The sequence below is a fragment of the Vulpes vulpes genome, chromosome 12 (genome assembly GCF_048418805.1).
Source record: "Vulpes vulpes isolate BD-2025 chromosome 12, VulVul3, whole genome shotgun sequence".
Classification (NCBI taxonomy): Eukaryota; Metazoa; Chordata; class Mammalia; order Carnivora; family Canidae; genus Vulpes; species Vulpes vulpes.
The window spans coordinates 52,011,478-52,034,558 of NC_132791.1; the positions used below are offsets into that span (position 1 = coordinate 52,011,478).

The following is a 23,081-nucleotide window of genomic DNA, read 5'->3' on the forward strand; positions in this document are numbered from 1 at the left end:
GTGGGGAAGAGATTTTGCAGACGTGGGTGGGAGTTATATAGCTAACCTGGATAACTCATTTCAGGTTTCCTACACCAGCAAGTAAGGTGCAGATGGGTCTGAGATGTCCACCAGGTTGCTCAGAGGTGTTGAGTTCCCTCCTTCCATTGCCTTTGATTCCTGGCTTCAGGGCTTTGCTGGTCTGGAGGACTCTGAACACCTTATATCCTTCTGGGTAATTCTTCAACCCAAGGCATAGTGGGAGCGTTGCACCAAGTTGCCCATAGTTTCCTGGAAACTGAAAGCGTTAATTTCCCTCACTTTCTTGCTACCTCTTTTTCTCAAAACCCTGAATTCTGTCTTTTGCTTTTATAACTTCATTGGTGATCAAGTAAGCCAAGCCTAACTCTTGATAGGTTCTGCGATGCATCCACAAATGAAATTCTGTAAGTTAAAAGCTGAATATTCTCATCTTTTGCCTCCCCCAGTAGCGATCCTAATTCTCACCATAGCTAAGGATGAAGACATACGGGTCAGTATGTATGCAGTAAAATGCCAAAGAAAATCTTCAAAAAATATCCCTATCGGGTCATTAGCTAGCAATGTATAATTGTTCTGGAATCTCACAGTGTATGGAGGCTGTCAGGCCAGCAGAACCCCATGTCTAGTTTTTAAGCAATTAGATAATGTTTATCCCCCCTTTGCTGTGTCCTTTTATGTCGTTTTTTTTTTTTCCTCAAGGAGGGCGTTTTTAAAAAGGAGTACTACGAGTTCGAAAAAATTTCTAAGCATATAGCAAGTGTTCAAGAAACATTAAGAACCGTCTTAACCCCGTCTTAAGGATGAATGCCGACCCCTGTGGTCGAACTCAGGTCTATGGAATATTAATATAAATAGGTAACTTAGACGACCGTAATTACACAAGACTTCCTTGGAAGACTTGTTTTACAGTGTATCTCTATTTCACGACTCAAACCATCCTTTTAGGACCCAGCACCTGTGGCATATTGTTCTTTGGCCTGGGGGCAAGCTTCCACCCTTCTCTAGGAGACAGACTCTCGGGGCAGTAAAATGTGGATCCTCCCCTCACCTCTGCTCAAAACTCAAAACCAACCTTGTGAGTTGGTCTCAACCCATATAATCCCCACCCTGACCCCCCAGAAAGCTTTCCCTGAGCCTAAGCCCACCGGCAACTCGTTTTCAACCCTTTATGATTTTCTCTTCCGGGTCGGGCCGGGCCGGGCCGGGCGGATGTTCCTGTCTTGCGCAGTAGGTCCCGAGCGCGGGGTCTGCGGCGCCGTTGCCATGGTAGCGGGCTGCCGGAAGCTAGCCGGGCTCGCCGGCTCAGAAGCCTCGGTGTCCGGTTGTTCCGCCGGGTCTGCGCGGAGCCAGGCCGGCGGGGCTACAAAATGGGCTGAGAAGTCTGCGGCTTGACCGGACGAGGTCGACTGCGGGGGAAGGGGCGCAGCGCAACACTGGTCCGGGACCATAAGACGTCGGGTTTGAGGAGCCGGTGGGGCTGAGGTTTTCTTGGGTCCGGGGGCCAGAGCTGTAGGTGACTTCCGTCTTTCGGAAACCGTGCTTTTGACGGGGGTATGGCAGGAGGTGTGCGGACCACGCTCCTGATGGCTAGGTGGCACGTAGTGAGGGGCTCTGAAGCCTTCGTGTGGACGGGGATGCCTGAGGCAACAGGAAGCCCCCTCGTGGCTGTGAGGTGTGCAGCCCCACACAGACACCCTCCTGCCTCGTTGGCGGAGTTCCTCAAGACGAGCAGAGCAACCGTCTGTGGAAAAAGAACAGTTTTCGCGTTCACGAATGTCAAAATACGGGTTTATTGTGGAGATGCATTGGCCAGCTTGTATGCATGAACTTACAAATGTCTAACTTCTTTTTCCCCCCTTTCTTTTTATGAAGAAGAATCCGGGCTTGAAAATGGAGATGTATGAAACTCTCGGAAAAGTGGGAGAGGGAAGTTATGGAACAGTCATGAAGTGTAAACATAAGGATACTGGGCAGATAGTGGCCATTAAGATATTTTACGAGAAACCGGAGAAATCTGTCAACAAAATTGCAACAAGAGAAATAAAGTTTTTAAAGGTTTGCTTCTTTTACCTTCGTTGGTGTAAGTCAAAAGAGGAATTGTTAATGGAACAGAATTTTTTTTTTTCCTTTAAAGATTTTATTTATTCATTCATGAAAGACACAGAGAGAGAGGCAGAGACAGAGGCACAGGGAGAAGCAGGCCCCATGCAGGGAGCCCGACGTGGGACTCGATCCCGGGTCTCCAGGATCTCTCCCCGGGCCAACGGCAGGCGCTAAACCGCTGAGCCACCTAGGGATCTCTGAAACAGAAAATTATATGAGGAATCTTTTAGGTAACATGTATCAAGACACAGAATAGGGGGGAAAAAGTGTAGTACCCTATCTTATTGTCTATATTTTGGAATTTTATAGTGATATAAGATGTTTATGCTTATATCTAATGTAACAAAAGCTTTGCCAAATATTATGAAATATTTATTCATAAATATCCAGGTATAGTTATTAATAAAAATACTTGCTTCATGTAAGGCATTTTGCCAGATGCTGAGATTATAGTGTGGCAAAAGAAAGATGGGAGGGCACATGACAACAATATTGAATAAAAAGTGACTCATAATAAATGCCAAGTGATTAACAAAGTCCAGTTGGGTAGAGAAATTTTCTTGGAGGAAGTGGGACATGCATTTGGCCTTAAAGGATGTGCACAATTTAGGTAGGAGAGAAAAACTATTGTATTCTAAGTTAGAGGAACAATATAAACTTAGAGATGCTCAAGCAGGACAGAGGACAGAGAGCAGAGACATTGGGCTGTAGAGTTTTTGTACAGAAGTAGAAAGAGGTGAGATTAGAGAAGTAAAGTAGAGTTAGGTTTTATTTTTTTTGTAAAAGATTTTATTTATTTATTCATAAGAGACACACAGAAAGAGGCAGTGATCTAGGCAGAGGGAGAGGCAGGCTCCCTGTGGGGAGCCCAATGCGGGACTCGATCCCAGGACCCCAAGATCACAACCTGAGCCAAAAGCCGACATTCAACCACTGAGCCATCCAGGTGCCTCTAGGTTTAGGGCTTAAAGTCTTGTCTTAAAGGGACAAAATTTGATTTTGTAAGACATGGAAGATTTTAAATTCAAAATAAAGCAAGTATGCATATTAATCTAGAACTACCTTTTGGAAAAGATTGGAACACTGGAAAAAAAAAAAAAAAGATTGGAACACAGTAAAAATAGAGAGGTCTCTTGTAAGTTTAATTCAAGAATCCTGGTAGGTAATACCTGGGTGACTGGGAATCCCTGGGTGACTCAGTGGTTTAGCGCCTGCCTTTGGCCCAGGGCATGATCCTGGAGTCCTGGGATTGAGGCCCACATCGGGCTCCCTGCATGGAGCCTGCTTCTCCCTCTGCCTTGTCTCTGCCTCTCTCTCTCCTCTGTGTCTTTCATGAATAAATAAATAAAATCTTAAAAGAAAAAAAAAAAAGAATCCTGGTAAATAATGAGAGCCCTTGCTGGATTGCAGCAATTTGAATTTAAAGTTAGGAAAGCAAAGTTAAAATAGAATATATTGCAAAAGAAGACATGAAAGAATGTAGAAGGAGACAGAGGGAGACAAAAGAATTAGTGAAGTTCAGTGACTGTTCTCACTGATGGAAATATGAGAGACCCAAACAAGGAATGGTCAGGGAATTACTTCAGTTTTAGAAATGCTGAATTTCAGATGGCAAGAACACATTTAAGTGAAGCTAACTAGTATACTTTTAGAGATGGGGAGGAAAATAGAATATTGTGTAGGTATGACACGTCAACTTGGGAAAGAACTCAGGAGTGTGAAGAAAGAAGCATTAACATTCCTTGGGGTACAAAACTAGTGATTAAGTAAATACTTAAATCTACATATTTTATTTATTAGAATTTATCTACATGCTTTAAGGTTTATGATTTTGACAACATAGGCTAGATGTTTTACATGGTGAAGAAAACAAATACTCTTTCATTTTTATCTGATACAAAAGTAATATTCACCTCTTTATAATTGAAGAAGAATTAAAATACAATGTTATATTAATTTCAGGTATACAAAGTAATGATTTGACATTTCTATACATTACTGAGTGCTCATCATGATGAGTGTAGTGGTCATCTGTCACCATACAATGTTATTGACCATATTCCCTGTGCTGTACTTTTCATCTCTGTGACTTTTTAGTTTTATCACTGGAAGTTTGTACCTCTTTATCCCTTTTATCGATTTCACCTACCCACTGCCATCCCTCTCCTCCCCTCTGGCAACCTCCAGTTTGTTTTCTGTATTTAAGAGTCTGTTTGATTTTTATATGTTCATTTATGTTTTTTGGATTCCACATGTAAGTGAAATCATATGATATTTGTCTTTCTTTGACTTATTTCACAGTGTACTACTTTCTAAGTCAATCCATGTTGTCTCAGATGTTAAGATCTCATTCTTTTGGGGGCACCTGACTGGCTCAGTCAGTAGAGCATGCAACTCCTGACCTCAGGGTTGTTTGAGCCCCACGTTCGGTTTAAAATACATTGGGCAAAAAAATAACTCATCCTTTTTTTATGGTTGAGTAATATTCCATTGTGTATGTGTGTGTGTGTGTATGTATATATACACATACCAAATTTTCTTTGCTCATTGTGGATGGATACTTAGGTTGCTTCTGTATATTGGCTATGCAGATAACACTGCAGTAAATGTAAGAGTGCATGTATCTTTTTGAATTAGTGTTTTCACTTTCTCTGGGCAAATACCCAATAATAGAATGACTAGATCATATGGTATTTCTCCTTCTAATTTTTTTTTTTTAAGATTTCTATTTATCCATTCATGAGAGACACAGAGAGAGGCAGAGATACAGGCAGAGGGAAACATAGGCTCCCTCTGGGGAGCCTTATGTCGGACTTTATCCCGGACCCTGGGATCACGCCCTGCGCCAAAGGCAGACGCTCAGCCACTGAGCTATCCAGGCATCCCTCCTTCTAATTTTTTTCAGCAATCCTCATACTGTTTTCCATAGTGACTGCTCTAATTTATAGTCCCCTCCCCTGACAGGGTACCCTTTCCTCCACATCTTTGCCAACACTTGTGATTTTTCTGTCTTTTTTTTGTTTTTAAGATTGTTTTTATTTATTCATGAGAGACACAGAGACAGAGACAGAGACAGAGGGAGAACCAGGCTCTTTGCAGGGAACCTGATGTGGGACTCAATCTCAGAACTCTGTGATCACATCCAGAGCCAAAAGCTGATGCTCAACTGCTGAGCCACCCAAGCGTCCCTTTTCTTGTCTTTTTAGTACTAGCCATTCTGATTGGTGTGAGGTGATATCTCATTGTGGTTTTGATTTGCATTTCCCTGATGATTAGTGATGTTGAGCATCTTTTATGTATCTGTTTGCCATCTGTATATCTTCTTTGGAAAAATGTGTATCCAGGTTCTTGACCCATTTTTTTAAATAGTGTTTATCATTTTTAGTGCTGAATTGTGTAAATTTTTCATATATGTTGGATATTAACCCCTTAGCTGATACATCATTTTAAAGTATCTTTTCCCATTCAGTAGGTTGCCTTTTTGTTTTGTTGATGGTTTCCTTTGCTTTGCAAAAGCTTTTTACTTTGGTGTAGTCCCAATAATTTATGTTTTGCTTTTGTTTCCCTTGCCTGAGGACATAGATCCATAAACATGTTACTAAGGGGGACCTTTAATAGATTCCTAATGTTTTTTTTTTAGTCTAAAAAGGTTGCCATAATGACTTCATTTGTATTAAATTTTCATCTGCTAGAGTTCTATTAAATAGATTACAGTTAGAGTAGTGAAAATATCTGTGGAAAAGTCTGGTAATGAAGGAAAACAAAAGTAAACAACGTTTGGAGCAATGGAGGATTTCTAGGACCTTCATGGTTAATCTGAGGAAGTACCTGATGCCTTACTTTGGGGGATCTTCTGTAATCCTTACTAACTCACGTTAACTCTTCTTTGCTTTAACCTTTAAAATAAAGACTGGAAAAAATTTAAAAAAGACTGGACAGGGAACCAGTAATTTTCCTTATTTGAAGGATTAGTAGTGTAGTGTCCAAAAGCAGTCAGTTGTTTTTTGCTGCAGCTAGCATGGTGTCACTGCAGCATGCTGGCATCTTGCCAACCAGAGAAATTGGGAGCAAAAATAGGAAAGGAATCTGGCATTATATTCTGGCATGTTTTTCTTTTAGTCATATTTTAAGAACTTTGATCTATGTGTTAGTACAGATAAACAGAAAAATGGATGTTTTGCTGTTAGAATACAGACAAATATTTTTTTCATAAAAAGTATAATTTTGTAATGAATCTAACATTAAAAATATATCTCAATATTTAGTCAAATGAATAAACATTTTTGGTAATTTGAAAATGTTAAATATTTGAGATTGGTAAAAATTAAATTAGTGTGTTAAAAAATAAAGTGGGCAGAATAAAATACTGAATCTCATTTGTTTTCTAAGCTGATAAATTCTATTTTGATCTTTTGAAGCTTTTTTTTTTTAAGATTCTATTTATTTATTCATGAGAGACACACAGAGAGAGGCAGAGACAGGCAGAGGGAGAAGCAGGCTCCCTGTGAGGAGCCCGATGTGGGACTTGATCCCAGGACCCCAGGATCACGCCCTGAGCTGAAGATAGATGCTCAACTACTGAGCCACTTAGGCATCTCAAGAACATCTTAAATTTCAAATGTTAAATTTAAGTATAAACCGAGTTAAAGGATAGAAAGATATGTCTTTGGGGGCACCTGAGTTATGCAGTCAGTTAGGGGTCTCACTCTTGGTGTTCTTGGCTCAGGTTGATCTCAGAGTTGTGAGATTGAGCTCCACATGGAGCTCCATGCTCAGTGCCGAGCCTGCTTGGGATTTGCTCTTTCCCTCTCCTTCTGTCCCTCCTGCTTTTTTTTTTTTTTTTATTCATCTCTGAGAGATACACAGAGAGAGACAGAGGCAGAGACACAGGCAGAGGGAGAAACAGGCTCCATGCAGGGAGCCCGACGTGGGACTCGATTCCAGGTCTCCAGGATCACACCCTGGGTTGCAGGCGGCGCTAAACCGTGGTAAACCGCTGCGCCACCAGGGCTGCCCCTGTCCCTCCTGCTTGTGCATTTTCTCTTTCTCTCTTTCAAATAAAGAAAAAAAAAAAAAAAAAAGATGTCTTAACAGCATACCAAGTTGCATTATAGTATGTTAACTCCACAAATTATTTTAATAAACAATCAAATGGCAACTTGAAGTAAGGCAACACATCTCCCCTTGTTCTATACATATTAATTATGAAATATTTTACCATTTTTAAGTTTATTATTTTTTTTTAGTAATCTCTACCCAACGTGAGACTCAAACTCATGACTGCAAGGTCAAGGGTTGTATGCTCTTCTGACTGAGCCAGCCAGGCACCCCTAGTTTAGCATTTTAAAAGATAGGAATGTAAACAAATAAGTCGAAAGTTTTCTATTGAAATGCATGGAGTAAAATAGGCTGAGGGTATTTCTGCTTTTAAAAATTGTAGAGGTATTATATGTACAAATTACTGTTCACAAAATAACTTATTATAAATCTGTTTCTTTTACCAATAGCAATTTCGTCATGAAAACCTGGTCAATCTGATTGAAGTTTTTAGACAGAAAAAGAAAATTCATTTGGTGTTTGAATTTATTGACCACACAATATTAGATGAGTTACAACATTATTGTCATGGACTAGAGAGTAAACGACTTAGAAAATACCTCTTCCAGATCCTTCGAGCAATTGAATATCTTCACAATAATAACGTGAGTGCTTCAGAGTAAGCCAAAGTATAGAATGTGTATGAATCATAAGTGCCCTTTAATGAAGGTTTTATTTTTTATTTTTTTAAATTTTTAAAATTTATTTATGATAGTCACACAGAGAGAGAGAGAGAGAGGCAGAGACATAGGCAGAGGGAGAAGCAGGCTCCATGCACCGGGAGCCCGACGTGGGATTCGATCCCGGGTCTCCAGGATCGCGCCCTGGGCCAAAGGCAGGCGCTAAACCGCTGCGCCACCCAGGGATCCCTATTTTTTATTTTTATTAAGATCTTATTTATTTGAGAGAGTGAGAGCATGAGTTGGGGGGTGGGGGAGGAGGCAGAGGGAGAAGACGACTCCCAGCTGTGCAGGGGGAGCCTGACTTGGGGCTCAGTCCTGGTACTTGGGGATCATGACCTGAGCCAGCCAGGTGCCCTTAATGAAGGTTTTAAAAGTATTTTCCTGTGTAGTCATTATTGACACCCTGAAACTGGGGTCACTATGCTATAGTTGCAAAATTGCAAAACATGTTAAGTACATAGTGATAAAGCTGTAACTCTAACAATAGGGCAGACCAAGTATGGGATGCTAAAGGAGGTATGGTAATTTGGTAAGGAGGAATCAGCAGTCAATTGGGGCACCTTTTATTGCGGGGAAAGTACAGCAAAATGTTTGTGGGTGGGAATGAGGGGAAGTTTGGAGGTGGGAACTGGAAATTAGGACAGGGAAACAGCAAATTAATGTGGATGTCTTTAGGAAAAGAAAGCAGAAATTAAGTAGCTAAGAAGTATAGAGTCTTGTTTAAGATGAAAAAATCAAGACAGTAAAGATCAACTGTTCTGATTTTTAGTGTTTCCTTTGACATTGCCTAGTAAGTGAAGTAAGGCTCAGCAGGCTTTTATGGAGGAATTTCATTCCCAGCTCTACTTTCTGGAAAGTTAGATATATATTCAGGAAATAACAGGAAGAGCCTCAAAAAATTTATTAGTAAATAACATAGGTATAACGTCCACATGTCCTAAGCTTTTTAAGATACCTTGCTTTTAAATTTTCTATTTTGCTAATAGTGCATCTCATTTTGTGGTTTTGAAAAATGAGGTTGTGAAAGTGACTGAAATTCAGATTGTCATTTCCTTGCTGGCTGGATCCATGGGGAGGCAGTATAACAGTTAAGAGCATAGTCTGTGGACTATGACTATCCTATGTTTTCACCCACCAGCTTTTCTCTGGATAATCACACAACTGTGCAGTTCATGGCTCACTGCAATAGTGCACAATGATAGGCAGCAGACCCATTACCTCTGGTCCCAGGAAAGTTACCTAACCTCTCTGAGCCTCATTGTCCTCATCTGTAAAATCATGTAGTACTTCACAGAATTTCTGTAAAGATCAAATTAGGTGGTAGGTATAAAGTTTTTAGTGCCATGTCAAGCATATTTTAAGTGCTTAATAAGTAGTGCTGGTAGGGAGCCAGGAATAGTTGTGTTATTCGTATCCCTATAGTGCCTTAAGTATTTGAAAGTATTTCTTGAATCAAGGGAGACACCAGTACTGCCTCTACTCAGAGTAGAGGATTTCAAAGAGGAAGTAAAACTAAAGTAAGTAGAAATTGGAATTGTAGCTAGGATTTCTCTTTCTTTCTTTCTTTCTTTCTTTCTTTCTTTCTTTCTTTCTTCTTTCTTTTTCTTTTTTTTAAGATTTTATATTTATTCATGAGAGCCTCAGAGAGAGGCAGAGACACAGGCAGAGGGAGAAGCAGGCTCCATGCAGGGAGTCCAATGTGGGACTTGATCCTGAGTCTTCAGGATCATGCCCTGGGCTGAAGACGGTGCTAAACCACTGAGCCACCTGAGCTGCCCTGTAGCTAGAATTTCACTGGAATAGTAAAGGAAATAAATTCAGTTGGGGTCCCACCATGAGAATAGCGGCAGGCCTGAGCAGGGGACTTCAGAGAGTGGTGGTAAGTAAGCTTTACAGAGACTGAGTCAAGGGTGATAAGATTGCACAGATTCCCTGAGAAGTTTCCAGAGTCTTGAAATAAATGCTGAAGAGTTTAGACTTTTTCCTGATGATACTGGAAAACCACGGGATGGTTTTGAACTTGGCTGTTAACAGGATTACAACAAAACCTAAGTTTATTTTGGCAAGCGTAGAGGATAAATATGGGCAAAAACAGATCAGGTAAGAGGCTATTGTGACAGTCCAGCTATAAAGTGGTAAGGGTTTGAAATAGGAAGAGGAAGGATGGCAAAGGGAGAGGATGGAAAGACTTCAAAAGAGAATAGGATATGGGGACTAAGGATGTTATCTAGGAAAGGGATGTGAGCAAAGTGAGAAATCAAAGATAATTACAAGATGTTTGATTTGAGTGTAGGAGAATTATGGTGCCATTGGCAGTAACTGGTTTTACGAGGGAGATTGCTTTTAGAAATACTGATATATTTTAAGAGAGAATTTCTAAGTCAAAATAGTGGTTGACTTATTATTTAACATGGCCTTCCTAGGAATTTGCCAGAACTGGATATACAGTTTGGGGAATATTCCTCTTAGAGACTCTGGTTGAAGAGGTGAGGGTGCATTATTCTCCAAGGAAAAAAAAGAAAAGTAAAAGGTAGTTCTAAGCACCAAATATGGAAGAATATCCATGGGATTGTGGAGGCAGCAGCAAAAAAGGCCTAGACAGTAGAACCTCATCAATTCTTTTATTCTCTTGGTCTCACCTAGGGCCTAAGGTAAAACTATCCCTGTCCCTTCACCTGACAGAATATTGTCAAGTTAGTTACTCCTGAGAATTAAGGCAGCCATGAGTGAAGTGGCTCGTTTGAATATTATTAGGCCTATTGTCTGGATATCTGGGTTCTAGCCTTGATGATTTAAGGTTACCTTCACACTGATAAAAATCAAGAATGTAAAACTTTATTTTCCTAATATCTTCAAATTTCAGATGAATGTTTTTATGTAACTGAAATGTCAGAGATAGTGTCTACCATGGATACTCCTATGTTACTTCTCATAAGAATTTTTGAATTCAGATATGGCCCAGTACCTGAAAAAGCTTTTAATCTCCAGAAGTATTTGTCTACCTTCTTTTATTTAATAATGAAAATATATCTCCTATATAGGTTTCGAGGCAGCTCAAATAAAAATTTACTATTCAGTTACAGTAACTAGTTTAGTTTAGTTTAGTTTAGTTTAACAGGAATTTAGTTTATCTTTTTCATTCTGGTTGTTTTGTTTTTAAGATTTTATTTGTTTTTTCATGAGAGACAGAGAGACAGACATAGGCTGAGGGAGAAGCAGGCTCCCTGTGGGGAGCCCGATGTGGGACTCGTTCCCAGGACTCTAGGATCACGACCTGAGCCAAAAGGCAGATGGTCAACCATTGAGCTACCCAGGTGCCCTCATTCTGGTCATTTTTTAAACTTTAAAATTTTGATGTGCCTGAATGGCTCAATCGGTTACATATCTGCCTTTGTCTCAGGTCATGATCCCAGGGTCCTGGGATCACGTCCTGCATTGGGCTTCCTGCTCATCAGGGAGTCTGCTTCTCCCTTTCCTGCTCCTGTTCTCCCTGCTTAGTCTCTCTCCCTCCCTCTAGCTCTCTCTCTCTCTCTCTCAAATAAATAAATCAAATCTTTTTAAAAAAAATAAAATTTAAAATTTTGAGCTGGTTAATAGCATAAGCCTCTTACACCTGAAACAAATGTAACATTGTTTGCCAACTACAATAAAAAAATTTTTTAAAGATTTTATTTATTCACAAGAGACAGAGAGAGAGAGAGGAGAGAGAGAGAGAGAGAGAGGGAGAGACAGGCAGAGACATAGGCAGAGGGAGGAGAAGCAGGCACCCTGTGGGGAGCCCAAAGTGGGACTCGATCCCGGGACTCTGGGATCACGTCCTTTTTTTTTTTTTTTTTTTAAGGACTTTATTTTTTCATGAGAGACTGGGGGGGGGGGGGGGGGGGCGGGGCACAGACACAGGCAGAGGGAGAAGCAGGCTCCATGCAGGGAGCCTGATGTGGGACTTGATCCTGGGTCTCCAGGATCACACCCTGGGCTGAAGGCGGCACTAAACTGCTGAGCCACCCGGGCTGCCCTGGGATCACCTCCTGAGCTGAAGGCAGATGCTCAACCATTGAGCCACCCAGGCATCCCTCAATAAAAAAATTTAAAAGATATTTTATAAATTATTGAAACCATGTAGCATAAGATTACATGCTGTTTCTGCTGACATGCACTGCTGGTCTCCCACTTTCAAACATGCAAGTGAGAGTTGACTGTGTTTGGCTTTAGCAAGTGAGATGTCATGTAATTTTAGTTCATTATTTTAGCGCTAATGGGTTTGACAGATTAAAAGTGTGTAAATAGGGCAGCCCGGCTGGCTCAGCGGTTTAGCGCCTCCTTCAGCCCAGGGCCTGATCCTGGAGACCCGGGATTGAGTCCCGCGTCGGGCTCCCTGCATGGAGCCTGCTTCTCCCTCAGCCTATGTCCTTCTCTCTCTCTCTCTCCTGTCTCTCATGAGTAAATAAATAAAATCTTAAAAAACAAAACAAAACTGTGTAAATAATAAATCTTACCATGCTAATTATTAAAAAATACTCAGTTTTGGAATTCCTGTGATAATTCAGACTGCTTATTGTTTACTTACAGAGAAAATAACATACTGTACACAAAGTTTTGAACTTCATACAAATCAAAATAATTCTTCAAAGATAGTCCAAGTCCTATAAGCTTGTGAAACTTACCTAAGTGATAGGTAAACAGCTTGTTAATTCTAAATGGATAAAGTTTTGTGAATCCTGACAAAAAGAATATTATAAGCTTCTTTGAAACCATTTTGGAAGCAAATTTTAAATGCAAGTATTTGATTACTTATGGGGAAGAAATAGTTATTCATTCCCTCATTCATTTATCCAATAACTATTCATTGAGCATCTTCTGGTAACAGCCATTGATTGTAGTAGGAGCTGAGGATGCAGCCTAATAAAAGACTTGTTCCTACCCTTCTGGAGCTTCCTAAATTTTATTCAGCTTTCAGTAATCTTTATGAATTGTGAATTATTCTAATATCTAAGGATTGTTGATCTTTCTTACCCCACCCACCTCCTTTTTTTTTCCACCCCACTTCCTACTGTATAAAGCCTGTACTCCCTAAATTTAGGCCACTTTTCCATAATTCCTTAACTCTGCTTTGAATTTTAAACTCATAGCCTTCCAAATAAGAAATTGTTGTTATTTGAATAATGTTATTGTCAACATTTTACTATTATTTAGTATGTTTTGGGGTGCCTGGGTGGCTCAGTCATTTCAGTGGCCCACTCTTGGTTTTGGCTCAGGTCATGATCTCAGGGTCATGAGATAGAGTCCCAAATTGGGCTATGCACTCAGCATGGATTCTGCTTGAGATTCTTCCCTCCCTGCCTCCACCGTTTGTGCACACATGTGAACACACACTCTCAAATAGATAAATCTTAAAAAATAATATATTTTAATATATTAGTATTTTGCTATATGTGCTTCATCTATTTTGTCTTCTGAGGTGTTTTAAATTATAGATACCTTAATGTTTTATCCCTAAGATACCTAAGATACCTAATGTTTTAGGTATCTTTTAGGTATGTTTTATCCCTAAGATACCTAAGATACCTAAGGTTTTAGGTATCTTTTAGGTATGTTTTATCCCTAAGATACCTAAGATACCTAATGTTTTATCCCTATACATATCACTATGTATCTCTTTATAAAAACATTTTTCTGTGTAACTCAGAGTTGTGATTACATCTGCACAATAAGCAATAATTCCTTAATGTCATGTAATACCAAATTTATACTAAAATGTACCCAGTTGCTCCTAAATGTCTTTTACAAATGATTTATTAAGATCAGGATCCAAAAAAAAAAAAAAATCAGGATCCAATCAAGGCCTACATTTTCCATTTGGTTTTTAGGGCAAACAGGGAATTCCTAGTTTTTTGGTCTACCTCATACATCCTTATTTAGTCTCTTTCTGGAATTTATTGGCTTATTTTTTCACATACACATTAGCATTCAATTGTATAACTTTCCAACTGGAAAGTTTATCAAATTGAAGTTCTAGGTGATTTAGAATCAGGTTCTCTAAGACTGTTAGATGATATGGAAATTTAAGCTCTCTCCTCAAGTGACTTATATTCAAGTACATAGGGCTGCATAAGCAGAGGTGTTATAAGTCAGATTTTTAAAAAAAATTTTAAATGTATTTTTTAATTTATTTAAATTCAAGTTAGTTAACATACAGTGTCATATTAGTTTCAGTTGAAAAATCAGATTTCGACATGGAGTTTTACATAGTTCTGGAGCATTCCACTACAAAGTAAAGGAGAAGCAAACTCTTTGAATCCTAGGCCTGCTAGTTCACCCTATATACAAAAATTAACTCAAAATGAATCGAGGACATAAATATAAGAGCTAAAACTATAAAACTCTTAGACGAAAATGTAGATGAAAAACTGTGTGAGCCATTTATTGGGTATTAGTTCCTTTTTTAAATGGATTTTATTGTTAAGTAATCTCTACACCCAGCGTGGGGCTTGAACCTACAAACCTGATCAAGAGCTGCATGCTCTGCTGACTGAACCAGCCAGGCATCCCTAGGCAATAGTTCTTTAGATATAGCATCAAAAGCAAGAGCAATCAAAGAAATAAATGAACAAATTGGACTTTGTCAAAATTAAAAATGTTTGTGATTCAAAGGCCACTTTTTTTTTTTAAGGTTTTATTTATTTATTTATTCATGGGAGACACAGAGACAGAGAGACAGAGACATAGAGGGAGAAGCAGGCTCCTCACAGGGAGCCTGATGAAAAACTCAATCCCCGGACCAGGGATCTCACCCTGAATGGAAAGCAGATGCTCAACTGCTGAGCCAGCCAGGCGTCCCTCAAAGGACACTATTAAGAAAGTAACAAGTTGGGATGCCTGGGTGGCTCAGTGGTTGAAAGTCTGCCTTTGGCTCAGGGTGTGATCCCAGAGTCCCGGGATCGAGTCCTACAGCGGGCTGGAGCCTGCTTCTCCCACTGCCTGTGTCTCTGCCTCTTACTCTGTGTCTCTCATGAATAAATAAATACAATCTTAAAAAAAAAGTTAAAAATTTTACAAAATGGGAGAAAATATTTGCAAATCATATATCTGATAAGTATCCTGGATATGTAAAATACAACTCAAGAGTAAAAAGACAAGCCAATTTAAATAGGGGCAAAGGACTTGAATAGACATTTCTCCAAACAAGATATATAAATGGCTGGTAGCATATGAAATGATACTCAATATCATTAGTCATTATGAAAATACAAATCAAAGTTACAATGAGAAGTCACTTCACGCCCACCAGGCTGGCTGTAATTTAAAAAGCAGACAATGACAAATATTGGCGAGGAAGTAGAGAAATTGGAACCTTTGTACACTGCTGGTGGTACAGTAAAATGGTGCAGATGGTATGGAAAACAGTTTGGCAGTTCCTCAAAAAGTTAAATATAGAGTTACCATATGACATAGCAATTCTAGTTATAGGTATCTATACAAGAGAATTGAAAACATGTTCACATAAAAACTTGCACAAGAATATTCATAGCAGCATTATTTGTAATAACCATAAAGTGAAAATAACTCAAATATATATCAGCCAGATGAATGGATAAACAAATAAGGTATATACATACAATGAAATGTATTCAGCTGTAAAAGGAATGAAGTACTGATACCTGCTACACCATGAATGAACCTGGAAAAAATCATGTTAAATGAAGAAATTCAGATGTAGGGGCACCTGGGTGGCTCAGTAGGTTAAGTGTCTGCCTTCAACTCAGGCGTGATCCTGGGTCCTGGGATCCAGCCCTGCATTAAACTCCCTACTTGGCAGGGAATCTGCTTCTCCTTCTCTCTCTCTGTCCCTTCCCCTACCTGTTTTCTCTCTCTTAGTCTCTTACGCATGCTCTCTCCCAAATAAATAAATAGAACCTTAAAAAACTTCAGATGTAAAAGACCACACAGTATAAATTCCATTAAAATGAAAACTTCAGAACTGTCAAATTCATATTTGTATATATTCTTTGAAGAAATGTCTATTTGAGTCCTTTGCTTATTTTTAAACTGGGTGATTTGTTTTTTTATTGTTGAATTATATTTTTATATATTTTGGGTATTAGATACCTATAAGGTATAGGATTTACAAATATTTTCTTCTGTGGATTGTCTTTTTGCTCTCTTGATAGTGTTCTTCTGTATTTAGTTCTTTTTAACAATTTTTATCTCTATGGATATTCTTTATTTTTAATTTTTTAAAGACTCTATTTGACAGATAGAGGAGGAGAGCACAAGCAGGGGGAGCAGCAGAGGGAGAAGGAGAAGCAGGCTCCCCTCTGAGCAGGGAGCCTGATGTGGGCCTCGATCCCAGGACCCTGGGATCATGACCTGAGCCTAAGGCGACGTTTAACTTACTGAGTTACCCAGGCACCCAAATTTTATCTATTTAAAGTGAGAGTGAATGAGGGGAGGGACAGAGAGAGAGAGAGTCTTAAAGCAGAGTCTCCCTCTGGGCGTGGAGCCCAATGGGATGCTCAATCTCACAACCCATGAGATCATGACCTGCACAGAAACCAAGGCACACAACCAGCTGACCCACCCAGGCACACCAGGGAAGATTTCTTAGTGACTGCTTTTCTTTCCATTAATGGGCCATACTTTTCTTTGCATATCTTTTTTAGGGGGAAAATTTTTTGAAATTTATAAATTTTTTTTGTTGAAAAGTGAATTAAAAATAGTATAATGTGGAAACTCTGGAAATCAGTTTCCCATCTCTCAGAGTTTGTTGTTGTGGCTGTTTGTTTAGTCACTTTACTGGACTAATTCTGCCAAATATGTATTCTTCCTCATGTGTGACAGAAATCTCTGCTCATTTGGCTTAGTGGTTAGCTAATGGTTGGACAGAAGTTTCCTTAAATGCCTGAAACCAAGAAATCTCTCAGCCTTTTTTACCGAGGGGCTCTTTCAGTGTGTTGGGACATGCCCTCGATGTTCAGGCAGGCAGTTTGGCTCTAACTTAGCCTCACCTTGCTTGCTCAGAACCTCAAGGTTGTCCACAGGTAAGAGCTTCCATACCATCTCAAATCTTTCCTGGACATGTGCACAGCTCTGCATGTGGCCTTTTGCATTCTCAGGAATATGTTGAAGCTTTTTAAACCCTTTATGGACATCTTAGTCCCAACCCTTCTTTTTAAGTATTTTGGTCAACTTGTTGTTTGTCCTAATTGTTATAGCCACCTCAGGTGGCTATCATGTTATAAAGTGGCTGCTGATTATTTCTGACCAAGGCCTCAGGAAGAAGGCTGTTTGAAGGCAAGCTCTGCCTTAGGTCAAATAAAGGGAAGGCTTCTGGTGGGATTTTCCAGTGACTTGTCCAAAGGCCAATGACAATTACCTGGGAATGGAGCTTTGGAGGAGATACCACCCATTTTACTTTCTCTGATGGCTGCTAGGCTACTGGTTTTCACCATGATTTTGGGGACTGTTGATTTACAAAGCTCCCAGGAGCGAGGGAGAAGGAAATAAAATAAGGCAATCAAGAATACTATATGGGGGAGTGATTCAGTCAATTAAGCATCCAGGTCTTGGTTTGGGCTTAGACCATGATCTCATGGGTCATGAAATCAAGATACCCACCCCCACCCTCATTGGGCTCAGAGTTCAGTGAGGAGCCTGCTTGAAGATTCTCTCCCTTTGCCCCTCCCTCCACTCATGCACTCTCGTGTGCATACTCTCTCTCAAATAAATAATGAATAAATCTTAAAAAAATAAAAATACTACATGGGTAGGAGTGACTGGTTTCATCAGTAGAGCATGTGACTCTTGATCTTGGGGTTCATGAGTTCAAGCCTCATGTTGGTTGTAGGGTTTACATTAAAAGAAAAATAAACCATATGAGTTATGTGATTTATGTTTTAACTTTTTAAAGAAACTGTCAAACTATTTTCCAGAGTGGCTGTATCATTTTACATTCCCACTATCAATGCATTCCAGTTTTCCACTTCCTCCCCAATATTTGTTTATTGTCATTTTGGTTGTAACTATTCTAGTGGGTGTGAAATGGTACCTTTTTTTTTTTTGAGAAGTAAAACTGTATTTATAGATGATATGATCATCTATATAGAAAAGCCTGTGGAATCTGCAACAAAATTAACAGAACTAATTTGTAAAGTTTATCAAGGTTGTGGGATATAAGCTCTATATAACAAAATTAATTATATTATGTATTGGCAATCAGCAATCAGAAATTAAAATAAAAAATACCATTAAACAGGAGTAACTGGCTTAGTCAGGAGAGCCTGTGACTCTTGATCTCAGGGTTCTGAGTTCAAGTCCCAGGTTGGGTGAAAAGATTATTTAAAAATAAAATCTTCCTTTTTTTTTAAACATTTATTTATTTTAGAGAGAGCACAAGAGAGAGTGCATTGGGAAGATAGAGGCAGAGAGAGGAAGAGAGATAGATTCTCAAGCAGACTCTGCACTGAATACAAAGCCCGATGTGAGGGCTCACCTCATGACCCTGAGATCATGATCTGAGCCAAAACCAAGAGTGGGACACTTAACTGACTGAGTCACACAGGCGGGCCAAAAATAAAGTCTTTTTAAAAAAGTAATTAAACAGCTTCAAATATAAGAAATGGGGAGAATCTGATAAAAGATATATAAAACCTACAAACTGAAAACTACTACACATTAAGAGAAATTAAAGAATACCTAAACAAATAGAAATCCCCTATTTATGGAGGTCGTAGCATAATAGTGGAAGACCAAGGAGGATGTAGTCAAACAAAGAGTTTTAGAAATTGGGATTTGGAGAGTGCTTAGTCCTCAAGGATCACAAAGTTCCACATATAGTCATGGTGTTAGTTGTGGAAAAGAAGGAGAATATTAGGCTATCAACCAGGTGGATCTTTCTGCCCTGTGTTTAAAGGACTGTGGAGGAGGGTGATGAATGTGTAGTGAGCAGAATATGTGAAGTGTGGTGTCTTGATGTGCTTTTCTATGTCAGTTTTTGGTCATATTCTTAGGTCTTGGTATGGTGCCTGGCATATAGTAGTCATCTAATAAAGCTTACAGAAATAAAAAAAGTTGTAGATGGCACATTTAAGGTGGCTCATTACCCTCAAGTTAGATTATTGACCATTTATAGAGTAAGACTGAGGCAGAATAAGAGCCAATCCCAAAGACTTATAGGAGTAAGCTGTATAAGCAAGGAAAGATCTTAGATTTCTGTCCCTGAGACATTTTCACCTGTGCTCTGACACTTTGTTAGTGATGCTTCATTCATTTCATAAAATTTTTAAATGCTTTCTTTGTTTTAGGCACTGTATTGGCCACTGGAGATATAGCTTGAACAAGACAGACATACATCTTGCCCTTGTGGACCTCACAGTCTAGTGGGAGTTATAGACAAGGAAACAGGCAATTAGTAATATGGCATGACAAATAATGCGATGAGGGAAGAGCAAAATGATGTGAGACTATATACAAGGAACATCCAATATAAATATCTAAGCTAAGACTTAAGAAAATAGTTGGCCAGCCAAAGTGTTCTGGGTAGTTGGAACAGCATTGGCAAAATCTCAAGAGGTGAGACTAACTGTGGAAAATTGGGACATATCCTATAGGTTAGGGAAGGAAGGCTGAGGAAGTGAACAAGGGCCAAATTCTACAAGGCCTTAAAAGCCATTTTCAGGAGTTTCAAATTTGTCCTGCGGAATGGGGAATCCTTAAAGGATGTTAAGCAGAGAAGTGACATGATCACACGTGATTTTTTTTAACTTTAAATTTTTTTTAGTAATCACTACACACAGTATAGGGCTCAAACTCATGACCCTGAGATCAACAGTCACATGCTCTTCCTCCTGAGCCAACTGGGTGCCACACACGTGTGATTTTAAAATAGTATCGTGACTGCCTTTTGTCAACAGTGGATTGGAGGGCATCAGAATGAATTCAGGGAGACCAGTTGGCAATGTAGTAATTTTGGTGAGAGAGTTGAGGAGACTTGAACAAGGGAGAAAAGTATATATGGGAGCTGAAGGAGAAAGATATCTTGGTTTCTGGCTTGAGCTATGGGGCCAATGTTTGTTCCATCCACTGAGCTAAAGGACTGTTGAGAACAAATAGGTTTGGGGGAGAAGATGCAATCAGTTTTGGATTTGCTAAGTTTGAGGGGAATGTGAGTCAGCATTGCTGGACTTCTTGCGGACTTCCACTCCTTGTGGAAATCAGGAGAGAGATCTTGGTTACAGATAGAAATTTGGAAATCATCAGTATATTGTTAGTTACTAAAGGTAGAAGAGTAGATGAGATTGAGATATAGCAGCCATTAGGTGAGAAGAAAACCGAGAGAGTATGGTTTCCCCATAACAAGTGAAGAAAGTGGTCAAAAAAACAAATGAGTATATATGATTGCCCAAAGAACATGATGTATGAGAAAAGAAAGGCTGAGGCCAGAATCCTACTTTTAAGAGATACATAGAGAAAGAGGAAATGCCACAGAAATAAGAGGGACTGGGAGAATTCTAGGCCCCAGAAATCAGGAAGGGAGGAGTAGTTGGCAACATTTTTACACTAGGATATCAAGTAAGTTGTGTATTGAGGGGTGTATAGTGGATGTAGCAACAATGAAGTTCATGATGATTCTGGTTAGGGTGGTCTAATAGAAAGTAGAAGCAAAAGACAGATTATATTTAAGGACTGAGTGAGAGTGGTGAGAAAGAAAAGACTTGGTAGAGAGAATGTCTTCAAGAGGTTTAGCTGTGAAGGTTTGAGAGGGCAGTTAGAATGACGTGGGGTTAAAGGAAAGTTAACCTGTTTTTCATTAAGTTCTTTTGATTACTTTTTGAGAATGTGGTAAGTTTACCTTTTTAGTTTTATGTTTGTTTTCTTGGCTGCATTTCATTTTTTATTATTATTATTATTATTTTTGCATTTCATTTTAAAAAAAATATTTTATTTACTTGAGAGAGAAACAGAGAGCAAGCAAGAAAGCACAGTGGGAGATAGGGGAAGGGAGAGGGAGGGGCAGAGTGGAGAGACGGGGACAAGTGGACTCTGCGCTGAGCATGGAGCCCAATGCAGGGCTCAATCCCACCACCTTGAGATGGTGACCTGAGCCAAAATCAAGAGTTGGAGGTTCAAACCAACTGAGCCACCCAGGAGCTCCTGGCTTCATTTCATTTTGAGACGATGGATGGGGCAAGAATTGAAACTGTTTAGCTTTTGCATTGTGTAGTTAATCGTTTGCATGTAGTAAGAAAAAAGCTTTACTGGCTTAATTAGTTAGATTTTTCTCTATATAATTTTTGAATGATCCTCTAGATAATGAAACTTCATTTTAATGTATTGCATCCTCTGTTTGTTTTTTAGATCATTCATCGAGATATAAAACCTGAGAATATTTTAGTATCCCAGTCAGGAATTACTAAGCTCTGTGATTTTGGTTTTGCACGAACTCTAGCAGCTCCTGGGGACATTTATACGGACTATGTGGCCACACGCTGGTATAGAGCTCCAGAATTAGTATTAAAAGATACTTCTTATGGAAAGTATGTATATTTTGGGGTCCTGTCTGACCTTTCTTGGTCATCCTTTTTTTCCCTTTGTGTATCTGTCACCCCTTCTACCAACCCTCTGCCTTCTGTTTGTGGATTAGGGATAAGAAAGGGACATGTCTAAAAAACAAGGGACCCTGTAGGCACCTGCCATGCCAGATAATGATGTTACCACACTTGCTCTGTACCATTGAGTGGCCCCAACCCCCGGTGATCTATGCAGACATCCCTCAAGTTATATCCAAGCTTGCTTTAAACTGTGCCCCACCCTTGGCAGAGTTGCCTCCTCTGCTTATCTTTAGCCTCTACATTCTGAAAAGATTTAAAAACCATTTACCTCACTCTGCCACTGTTACCATAGGAACTGCCACGTTTCTTATTTTCTGGAATATGGTACCCTCTTTACAAAATCTGGTAAATAATTTTTAAAGTGTACTGTTCTGGATGCCTTAAAAAAGTATCATGGCCTCAGTCTATTGTGAAACAGTAGAAACAGTATATGAAATCGCAATCTAATATACGAATAACAAATCTTGAAGTACATAAAGGGACTAAATGATTGAAATTATTACAATAAATAAGAGAAATAAGTGAATAATTTTCACACACTTTTCTTAGAAACCATTATTCTGTTTTGACAATGGTATCTAACTTTGGGGCACCTGTGTGACTCAGTTGTCATTAAGCATTTGCCTTTGACTCAGATCATGATCCTGGGGTCCTGGAATTGAGCCTGGCATTGGGCTCCCTGCTCAGTGGAGAGCTTGCTTTTCCCTCTCCTCCTGCTACTACCCCTGCTTGTGCGTGTGTTCTCTCTCTCTCTCTGGGAAATGAAGAAATAAATAATCTTTAAAAAAATAGCAAGGGGATCCCTGGGTGGCTCACTGGTTTAGCACGTGCTTTCAGCCCAGGGTGTGATCCTGGAGTCCTTGGATCGAGTCCTGCATTGGGCTCCCTGCATGGAGCCTGCTTCTCCCTCTGCCTATGTCTCTGCTTCTCTCTCTCTCTGTGTCTCTCATAAATAAATAAATAAAATCTTTAAAAAACCCACAAAATAACAAAAATACTTCCTAATTAAAGGTAAATTATTTGAGAATAGACATAATCTCTTGTAGTCCACAGAGCCAAAATTGGTGACTTGTACATGGTAAATTTGGATTCTATAAGATTTCACATTATTTTTGAAATAAATTTGTGGTGTGTGTTTATTTATTTATTTTTAAAGATTTTATTTATTCATGAGAGACAGAGAGAGAGAGGGAGAGACACAGGCAGAGGGAGAAGCAGGCTCCATGCAGGGAGCCCGACATGGAACTCAATCCCGGGTCCCCAGGATCACGCCCTGGGCTGAAGGCAGCACTAAACCGCTGAGCCACCCGTGCTGCCCCTGTGGTGCATATTTTAAAAAATCCTTTTATTGAAAAACAACACCCAGAAAAAAAGATCATACAACAAATGTATATAGCTTCACTATGAGATAAAAAAAGAATTTTGGGGCAGAGGGATGGGTGAAATAGGTGAAGGGGATTAAGAAACATTTATCATGATGAGCAATGAATAGTGCATAGAATTCTCTAATCATATGCTTGAAACTAATACAGCATTTTATATAAATTATACTTGCATTAAAAAAATAGAA

The 23,081-nt window shown here is 39.4% G+C and overlaps 1 protein-coding gene across 2 annotated transcripts in view; it reads left to right on the top strand.

Annotated features, from left to right (window-relative positions):
• Positions 1-23,081, top strand: part of CDKL3 (cyclin dependent kinase like 3) — a 58,729-nt gene that overhangs the window by 2,115 nt on the left and 33,533 nt on the right. The window contains exons 2-4 of one of the 2 annotated variants that reach the window (XM_072728588.1): positions 1,894-2,076; positions 7,632-7,826; positions 21,258-21,436. In XM_072728588.1, the coding sequence (XP_072584689.1) occupies positions 1,894-2,076; positions 7,632-7,826; positions 21,258-21,436 (557 nt within the window). Of the gene's footprint in view, positions 1-1,251; positions 2,077-7,631; positions 7,827-21,257; positions 21,437-23,081 lie in introns of those variants that run through there. The other variant, XM_025994901.2, reaches the window with a different exon arrangement.